At 33.8% G+C, this 9962-nt stretch overlaps 1 protein-coding gene across 3 annotated transcripts; it reads right to left on the minus strand.

Annotated features, from left to right (window-relative positions):
- Positions 1-278: 278 nt before the first annotated feature.
- LOC114191757 (uncharacterized) lies at positions 279-5829 on the minus strand. 3 transcript variants are annotated; one of them, XM_028081132.2, is made up of 5 exons: positions 5337-5829; positions 4403-4497; positions 2305-4218; positions 1638-1821; positions 279-1017 (listed from the first exon to the last, which is right to left on the minus strand). In XM_028081132.2, exons 1-5 carry the CDS (start codon positions 5386-5388, stop codon positions 410-412), a joined length of 2853 nt encoding a protein of 950 aa, XP_027936933.1. In that variant the 5' UTR covers positions 5389-5829; the 3' UTR covers positions 279-409. The 3 variants fall into 3 exon arrangements, with proteins under 3 accessions (XP_027936933.1, XP_027936934.1, XP_085521228.1); XM_028081133.2 differs by lacking the exon at positions 5337-5829 and adding an exon at positions 4776-4895; XM_085665102.1 differs by lacking the exon at positions 5337-5829 and adding an exon at positions 4622-4715.
- Between the last annotated feature and the right edge of the window lie 4133 nt (positions 5830-9962).

The following is a 9962-nucleotide window of genomic DNA, read 5'->3' on the forward strand; positions in this document are numbered from 1 at the left end:
TGAAAGAAATACAATAATCAAAGAAATGATTTGTACGAGAGAAAATAACACGAATTTTAAATGAATAGCAATCATTAAAAGGAATTCCATAAACATAAAGTAAATTGAAAAGGAAATGAGAGTGACATCCTTTCTTTTCTAGACATATTTTGACATTTCTTTGATCTATGTAATGTTAACATAAAAGATATATAGTATTATATTACTATATGAATCAAAAGAGTAATAAAAGGTAAGAAGATAACGAAAATAAGTAAACTCAGAAACACTTAACCTAGTTTGCCCGAAAGATTATAATCCATTTATTCATCTTTTGATGAAATTAGCATTGTCCTATCTGATTTACATTACAGGGAAATAAACTATGGAAAGAAGAAATATTAATACTATGATCTCGGGTACCAAATTTCTAGGTACTGATTATCTGTGCCACTAAATCATCTAACAACGATCTCTCAACTTCCCTGGCTACTGCATCGGTGTAAACTTTCAGGTCCATCCACTCAGATTCCCCAACCACTACATTCACCTGGCCACCATCACTTACTTTTGCTTCGTTCACTAGCATCCTTAGAAGGCCATCTCGGAACCCGTTTTTGGTCAAGTTAGAACCAATGGCATTTCTGATTGCTGATCTAGAGAAAGAGAATTGCTCACTGATCTTGAGAATTCCTATATTTATATGGTCAAAAAGCAATCTCCTTTGAGACCTTGAACAAGTTGTCCCCTCACTATACCTTTTTTCAAGTTCATCAAACACTGAAAGACTCACAGGGCATTCTAGGGAATGCCAAACTTCTAAAATCGTATCGAGCTGAACTCCATCAATGCCAGATTCAGACAAGACATCCATAATGTAGGAACATTCCCAGCTATCTTCAGTTGTTCTACACAATCCTTTGTCTGCTGCTGACATTCCCTTAGATACTTCCTCACCATCTTCATCACTTACAGTCATGGGTCCCTCTGCATAGTCTTCAGATTCCAACTTCAGCAACTGGAGTTGCATTCGCAGCCCTATCAACAATTAAAGTTTCATTAGAGAAAAGAATATGAGTCTAAATATGTTTAGACCTTGAAATATCATTTCAACAGTTAAGCAACATATCGTGTCTGACTATTCAATTCAAATAACAATTATCACATGTATACTGGAACCTATAGATGAGGCTCTATTTATGCAGCTCTATTACCATCGTTAGAACTATTAGTATAACAGAAGCTAGGGCTCACGTGCAGTCCTATCATTAATAAATCAAGTCTAACCTCAATTCATTATAGAGCAAATTCCATTAGTGAAAACCAAGGATGCTATCGCACCGAAACTCAACTGAAACGAAAAATCACACTGCATTTTTTTTTTTCCAAAAATACACACGAACAAAGGTAATTGCTAAACCATAGTCAATTGCTGTCATTCACTGCTATGGCAATTCACTGCCACACAATATTAGCAGAGCAGAATAATCAACATAAACGCCTAGCTAGCTCCCAGTAGGTCGGCACTGAGAATTTCAAAATGAAGGAAATAAAAGATCGAGTAACTAAAGCAAATAAATGTGGATCCAGACATAGGATGCGCATTAACACTAAATTGACACTGCACAATAGTCAAACTAAATGTCTTGTTCAGTTACCTTGTAGATCAGCACTCAGACTTTCAAAACATTCAGAACAAGAAGACAGATCATCTGTAAAAGCAGGTTCTAGGATGGAGACAGGGCTGGGTTGATCAGTATCTTTACAGCAAGAAGGTTCAAGTCCAGGAACAGGTGGTTCATGGATGACTGAACTTCCACCAGGCGGAGTAGCTGATAGATCCTGAAATATTACAACATATCAAGTAAGAAAAAACATAATGAATATTGGAAAATTTTATGCAATTCATTAATTACAGGCTAGTACATTGGATTATAAGAGAATATAACTGTCCTCTTTTGGAATGCATCTACTAGCATCTATACAGTTCCGCATTAACAATTTCTATTTTCTAAAATGTACGTATTTTATTTGAATAACACTAAGTTCAAAGGAATAAATAAAAATCTCCGGGAAAGAACTGTGATGTCAACCGGTGAAAGAACTACTATAGAAAGCCATGTAAGATGAAGCAGAAAAAAAGAGATAAAAAAGGTGGAATGCAATGACAGGTGAATTAATAGGCTAATTTGCTTGATGTGAAATAAGTTGAACACCAAGAACCAAATCTTGATCTAAATGGATACTGCAAGTATATTGTTTAGTAAAATCAATTAATGACCACCGCATTAACAATATACCAGTTGAAAATGTTACAAACTTAACCTGCTGTATTGAATTGTTGTCAACCGCACCACCATCGCCTTCAATCACAACATGAGAAGATAATTCAGGAAGCACCTTATTCAAAGATTCAGAAGACTCAACTATGCTTCCATTTGTCACCTCCATGTCATCATCAGCAACTGCACTTGGAACTTCAACCTTGGGTGAATCGTCAAGAATGATATTCATTTTATTCTGAACTGTATGTAAGTCAGCACAAAACTCATCTACTTCTAGCTTTGACGAATGCAAAGACCAAGACTTCTTGTGACCGGATCTTGGGCTTCTATTATTTACACCATGTCTATGATCAAGACTCTTTGCTGCTCTTCTTCTATCACGTTTATGGCCTTCCTTCGGCACCATATATCTATCAGCACAAAGTGCTTCAGTGCGCAAGAATGTTTTAGGACTTCCAAAGGAAGTGGAGGAAGAAGGAAGGGATTGTGACCTTGACAAACTACCAATGCAGCCGTCCTTCCAACCATCCCTGCTGCTGATACCCAATGGTTCAACCCACTTAGCAGGTTCACTATTGGGAGTAAACTTATCATGGAAACCCTCCCCAGTACCCGTGCCAACAAAATTTGCAGCCTTCAAGTCTTTGTCAGGGATAGAAAGCATTTCAGCCAGCGTGCTGCTCCTGCTGATTCCCTGCACCTCTTGAGACTTGTGTGTCATTTTCCACCTCTCTGACAATCTCTTCTTCGCCTCTCTACTGACAGAAGATTCACCAGAACGGGATGATCGCCTGCTACGGTTGTTTAAATCGAATGAATTTCCCAAAGTTGCAGTTATTTCCCCAGATATGTCAGGAGATTCATTACCAGAAACACTACATGAACTATCATCCCCAGCATATCCCGCAATTCTAGAAGTTGAAAGCATCATGCCGCTATTGTTAAGACTATTTCTCATTTGCCTAGTGATTTCCTTTGCAATTTCTCTAGATTCAAAAGAATCTTGCCTCCAAGACCTTGCACATTCAGGCAAATTTGTCACTTGACACAGTTCACTGTCTCCTTCACGCCCTGACAGAAAATTATGAGAACAAGGTGACGCAATTCTGGTACCATTCTGCACTTTTCCAAGATTGGGTTTCAGGAGGACAATCTTTGTGGGGACTGCATCTTGTTCATGTCTGCCCTGAAATTGAAGCTTTGATGATTTTGGTGAACTATGCATCACATGTCTTTTGTCAAAATGACAAGGATAACCATCAAGATGCTTTTCATGAGATCTATTATAGTTCAACCGTGTTTTCTCCAAATCTGACCTCCAACCTAAGTCATCTTCATACTTCTCAATATCCATAGTTTCTGCATGTCTATAATGTGATTGGACTGGAACAGCTTGAAGATCATTTAGATGCTTTTTAAACAAAGAATCTGGCCGCTTAAAGTATTTCAGCAGAAGATCCTTGTTAGAATCCAAAACCTCAAGTGTGTCTCGGAAGTCCTTGGAAGAATGTAAATCTTGATGAGTTGCAAGGCGTTTGGCATCCATGAACTTCTGTTCAATGAATGACATTTCAGCATCATTGGTCTTCAAGTCTACACACCCTGGCGACGGATATCTACTGCTCTCTACCTTTGGAATCTCAGAAACCTCAAATACATCCTTAAATTCTTGCTGATCCCTTAAGCCTCTCCTAGATGATCCACAGTCATATGGCACTCCTTTGCCGCGTGTTTTCTGCAATTGTGGAGTCTTCTGGTGGTTTTCAGACAAACCCGTATGCTGCTTATTAATAGGCTGCTGAAATGGCAGTCCATCAAGACCCATCAATCTGGCGATGACTCCAGGGGATCTTCTTTTTGATTCAGATTTCGGTGACATCTCTTCGTCTAATAACTTCTTAATCGGTGTTCCAAGCAGTTGTTTCGAAGATCTCCAACCAAATTTGTGAGAAAACTGCAAAATTCAGCACATTTACTGTCAATTATTTCTTTTCTTTTAATACAAAAAACCTCATTCAGAGAACTAAATGCTACCCCACCACCGAATTTGGCAAGTTTCTTCATTAATTCGTAGATGTTTCTAAGTAGATCATGGTCAATTGTACAAAAAAATAAATAAAATGGAAAATCCAGCTTACCGAATCCTTCTCTGCAGCAACACCACCGCCTGAACAAGAATCAGGTGACAGATTCGGAGGTAGTCGCTGTCTATGAACCTGTTTTTTCCCCGGAGCTGCACGACAAGATTAACATAAAATGAAGATTTAGGATCAAATACGAGGAAACGATAATTAAATATTGCCGATATTAAAAATAATATATGTTTGCAATTACTAAAATCAAGGCAAGGAAGCAACCAGGAAATCTGTTATACAAACATGAACAGCTTATCACAAACGAAAGAAACGCACTGAGATAATAGCAGTAAAAGAACATAACCCCATCATGGTCCAGTTAAACATGACGCAGATAAAAACAGAGCAAAAAACAAAAAGAACATTTTTTGAATACCATCAATGGCCAGACACAGTAATGTGTGATCACAAAACATCACAACCGCACAAAACCATTATGAAAACAAAGGAAATCATGCCGACTACACCGCAGAAAATGTTAGAAGGCATGTAAAAAAAATGAAACAGAAAGCAGCATTAACTCGGGTCCTTATAATCATTATTTTTACCATGTAGCAGATTCCACTGGTGAGAGAAAAGGACTAGTTGTTGTTTCTTAGAGATTCCCCTAGTTTCACACTGTTAAACATTTATCTCTAGTGGACTAACAGGTTAAATTATTGTCTCAGAGGACTGATCCTCAATAGTAAATAATATAAAAAAATTATTCTCATTTCAAAATAGATTAAAAAATGTCTACGAAAAAAAATAAAACAAAAAAATAAATAAAATAAAAAAATCCGAAATCCAAATTAACAAAATAAAATAAAAAAGAGAAACATTTTCTCTGAGAAATCAGATGAGCAACAGGAGGCAGAAGCAGTAAAATCAGAAATCCTGAGAATGAAAGAAGCAGTTTAACCGAACTTTTGGCTGAAAGAGAGAGAGAGAGAGTGACCTTGAGGAAGAGCAGGTTGGTGGTTGGAGTTGCTGTGGCGGAGTTTCTCCATAAGGAATCATGAACGACGAAGGAATGCAGACGGAGAAGACTGGAGAAACAAAAACCCTAGGATCCTGAGCAGTGTTAAAAATTGGAAAAGGAAAAGGCACAGAGGTGAAAAGGGAGAGAGAAGAGTGGCCCAAAGGAACAGAGAAGAGGAGATAGAAATAGAGAAAAATGTATTTAGAAGAGAGAGAAAGACAAAGAGAGTATTAATGGAGATCCGTTACGTTACAGGCGTTGAAGGAGGGAAGAGGGAGAAGAGAGAGAGAGTGCGTGTGCGTGAGGGTGAGAGTGGGAAAGGGATGATTAGTGAGTGGGGTTTGTTTTTGAACTTTCAAATACCGAAATGCTGACACAGGATCCTCACCCTCTGCGCGGGCAAGAGGGGGGCGTCGAGAAGCGTGTGAGGGTAGACTCCACCTTCACTCACACGTGCCAACACATTGGATACCACTCCCTCCCTCCCTCTTCCCCTCTTACTACACTGCAAATGCAACTATTACATGTAATAAGTAACTGTTTCTGATGAATCAAAACATTTATTATTCATAAATTATATATAAACTTTACAATATTATATTTATAATTTTTTCAAATTCTCTTTTCCAAGAAATTAACAAACTCAATTATGTTTCTTGCATCTATGAAATTCAAATCTTAAATAATCTTACTTTCTCCGGCGTTACTTTTGTGTTGAGTATTTTAATAATACATTCTGTAACATTTATGGATTTAAATGAAAATAATACATTTTGTGAAGATGTTATATTTATTAAACCTAATAGATATTATGAGTAATAATAATGTAATTAATGTATTACAATAAATAATTTTGTAATTAATAGATTAATAAAAACACTAATTAATACACAGTCAACTTTTTATTTTAAATATTTTACTATATTTATAGAATTTGTTGTCTACTTCACTTTCAACTTCAACTGTTCATATAATTTTTAATGAACTGCACATTGTTCTATTTCAATTTTTTTTTATTTAAAGAGGTACTTTCTTTAAATTTAAATATAAAAAATAGTTAATATTACACTATAGTTAAGAATTCAATAAATATAATTCAATTTGCTAATTGTAATTAAAAAATATTTTTTTCTAAAGTATCACTAGTTAAAACGGAATATAATAACTAAAAATTAAATTAAATAAAAAATACTTTTAAAATAATATTAATAAAAAATAAATAATTAAGTAGATGTGTTTGTATTCAAGCGTAGTATAAATTAATTATACATGGATTTATAAAGAAAGTCGTGTTTTTAGTAAACATCTTTTTTAAACATAACAAATATTTATATATTGTTTTATAAAACATTGAGTCCCTGACATACTTAATTTCATTAAAATGATATGTATATATAATCTTTGATACTTATTATTTGAGGTTGTGTTTTTAAGAACGAGGATTCTAGATTAAGAGCTTAACTTATTAACATAATCACCTATGTCATTGAATTTACGTATAACATGTAGGTAATAGCCATAAAAAAATATATGATGATATTTTTGTAATTAAATAGTAAATATTTATGTTTGACTTATAAGCATCAAATGTAAAAAATGATTTTTATGTCTGACCTATTAGCGTGAGACATAAAAACTTTTTTTTATGATGCTTATAGGCCAGATGTAAATAAGTTTAAAAAAAAAACCTATAAATCAATTTCTCTTCACTTTCTCCCTTGTATGAAGTTCCCTCTCCACGATGCTATTGCTTTGTACAAGTTAGAGCTTCTATTGGCTGCAGCTATTTTTTCAATTTTGTCCTAGTTTTAGAACCGAGGCATATTAAGGTGAGGCAAGGGGCAGCTTTTTGGCCTCGGGTCCCAACCGGAGCAGAAACTCCACATTTTTCCTTGGTTTTGCAGAGACCCAAAGCCATATGGTCAAGAATTAAACATTTAATTTTGAAATACAATCGACTTTTGGCTTCGATTCATGAATAATCGAAGCCATATGTACTAACTTTTTGGCCTCGGTTGTGGTGTGACAAGGCCATATGTGAGTTTCTACTTCAGAAGCTGTAGCAAGGCCATATGCACTATTTTTTAAAAATAAATTTTCTATTTTTGTTGATTCCCACATTTTTTTAACCTGCATATTTTTAGCAAACTAGACCAGAACAAAAAATAGACAATACATTTTATGAAACTCAACATCATCCACAATCCAAATACATCTAAAAGTCTTTTGTAAAAATTAAATAATCTAATTAATACTATTGTATATTTGAATTATAAATTTGACACATGTTATCCTACTAAACTTTATGGACTTCACGAGAATTGGTGTAATACTCTTGAGTGTCTGCAAAATAAGACATTAACTTCAATTAGTATATAGAAAGACAGATGCAAAATATTTGTTTCAATTAAAATATATATTATCATTTCCCAAATAGTTGTAAGAGCACGCACAATTTCTTCAAAAGCAAAATTCGGAGAGAATACATAACAAATGGTAGCTGCATAGGATGAAGGAGCAGCACGAGGGACGAACTAGTGGTTGCCATGGAACCCAAATAAACATGGTGGCGTGGAAGAAGGCTCGACGGTGGCGGCATGGACATAGGCATAATAGCAGACAAAGAAGCGTGTTGTTGTGGAAGACAAAAAATAGTGCATTCGCGATTTTTTAATCCGAATTAGTTATATGGTCTCGGTTCAATTTTTAACCGAGGCAAAAAATGGCTTTTGTCACCGGTTCATCAGGCACCTGAAGCCAAATGCCACTCTCCTAGTGGCATTTTTAAAATATCAACGAACTTTTTATGCTTCGGGTCAGCAAAATTGAAACCCATAAGGCTTTATGATAGCAGGTATTTTATAATAGAAGCAAAAAATCATATTCTCCTTCGAGTATTTGGCGAACCGAGGCAAAAAAAGTTGGCAAGAATTGCGAAAATGCTACCGCACTATTATATGCTTTGGTTTCAAGATAATTGAAGCATATAACGCGAGGCAAAATCACAAAACAACACTAGTTAAATAAAATCTAGAAAATGAATAATAAGAAAAAGACAAAAATTTTACATATGTTAAATGCAGCAGACATAAATTTACATTTGTTATTAAGCCAATAAACATAAATTTATGTCTCCCATACATTTATTTATATATTTGCATTGAGATAAATGGTCATATTTTTCATAATACAGTTTGTAGTGGTTATGAATGAAAAATCAACAACATTGCTCTTTATTTGAAGTCAAACATATCAATTAAGAAGAAGAAATGCAGATCTAAAAAAAAGACAAAATTTTTACATATGTTATAAATGTAATAGACGTAAATTTACGTCCGTGTTTAAGCCACAAACGTAAATTTTGGTCTCTCGGACATTTCTATATTTGCAACGAGATAAATGGTCATATTTTTCATAATATAGTTATGAATTCTTGGATAAGTCTTGTTTGTAGTGGTTATGAGTGAAAATTAACAACATTACTCTCTATTTCAAGTCAAACATATTAGTTAAGAAGAAGAAGTGCATATCTAAGAAGAAGAAAAAAGACAAAATCTTTTCATATGTTATAAATGCAAGATACGTAAATTTACGTCTATTATTAAGCCAATAAATGTAATTTTACATCTCCCACACATTTCTATATTTTCAATGAGATAAGTGGTCATATTTTTCATAATACAATTATGGGTCATTGGATAAATCTTGTTTGTAGTGGTTATGAGTGAAAAATCAACAACATTGCTCTTTATTTGAAGTCAAACATATCAGTTATGAAGTAATGTCTCCTTTCTATTAATGTGATAGTACATAATCTCTCATGCTTGAACCCAATAACTAAACTAATTACAACTTATTAATATGAAATCTCTAAACATTTTCTTTAACTTCTCTATAGATTTTATTTTCATCTATTTCTCAATCAAAGAGTATCCATGAGTTATGACAAATTTTAACTAATTCAAATTTTAATCAAAGTAATTGTTTTTCATCTCTTAAACCTTCGGTTTCTTTTTTATTTCAGTGTTATTAATGTATGTGAGGTAGCCAAATATTTGAATATCAAGTAAACTACAATTAGAACTTCTCTAATGTTTCTAAATTTTTGGAGCATCTTAGTATACAAGAATTGAGACAAAGAAATTTATTTGAATCAAATATAATTCATAGGTGAGTTGGAAGTTTGAATTTCGATATTGATTTGTTGAAGTAATGATGAATATTAAGTTGTTGTTCATTTAAAATATGATATTGGTTAAATTAATATAACTCAAGTTTATGGTATATGTAGTTTACAAATTTTATATTAGATCTACTAAGATTATCCTTTCAAAAGTTTGAAGAGAATTGATCGCTTATTATGCTTTGAACCCGATATTGGATCCTTGATGCTTGACGTGAGTTGAAATTATTAGAACATGTTAGTTATGCAATAATTAGTTGTAAATGTACATTTTAAACTTGTTGGAACATTGACAAATGTTTGATTTAATTTTGGAATTACATAATTGGTTATTAAATTTGTTTTCACTCGACAAAAATCAACCCAAGAGTTAGAATTAGTTTTAGACTTGATTTGCCCATTGAACATGAAATTGTGCA

The sequence above is a fragment of the Vigna unguiculata genome, chromosome 7 (assembly GCF_037176805.1).
Source record: "Vigna unguiculata cultivar grain cowpea cultivar isolate G323 ecotype 2 chromosome 7, ASM3717680v1, whole genome shotgun sequence".
Taxonomy (NCBI): Eukaryota; Viridiplantae; Streptophyta; class Magnoliopsida; order Fabales; family Fabaceae; genus Vigna; species Vigna unguiculata.

Coding starts and splice junctions, on each gene's coding strand:
- LOC114191757 (XM_085665102.1), bottom strand. CDS start 4,700: ATGTTCTTTTACTGCTATTATCTCAGTGCGTTTCTTTCGTTTGTGATA. Junction 4,219..4,402: donor TTGCTGCAGAGAAGGATTCG/GTAAGCTGGATT, acceptor TGAATTTTGCAG/TTTTCTCACAAATTTGGTTG. Junction 1,018..1,637: donor TCTGAGTGCTGATCTACAAG/GTAACTGAACAA, acceptor AATTGTTGATAG/GGCTGCGAATGCAACTCCAG.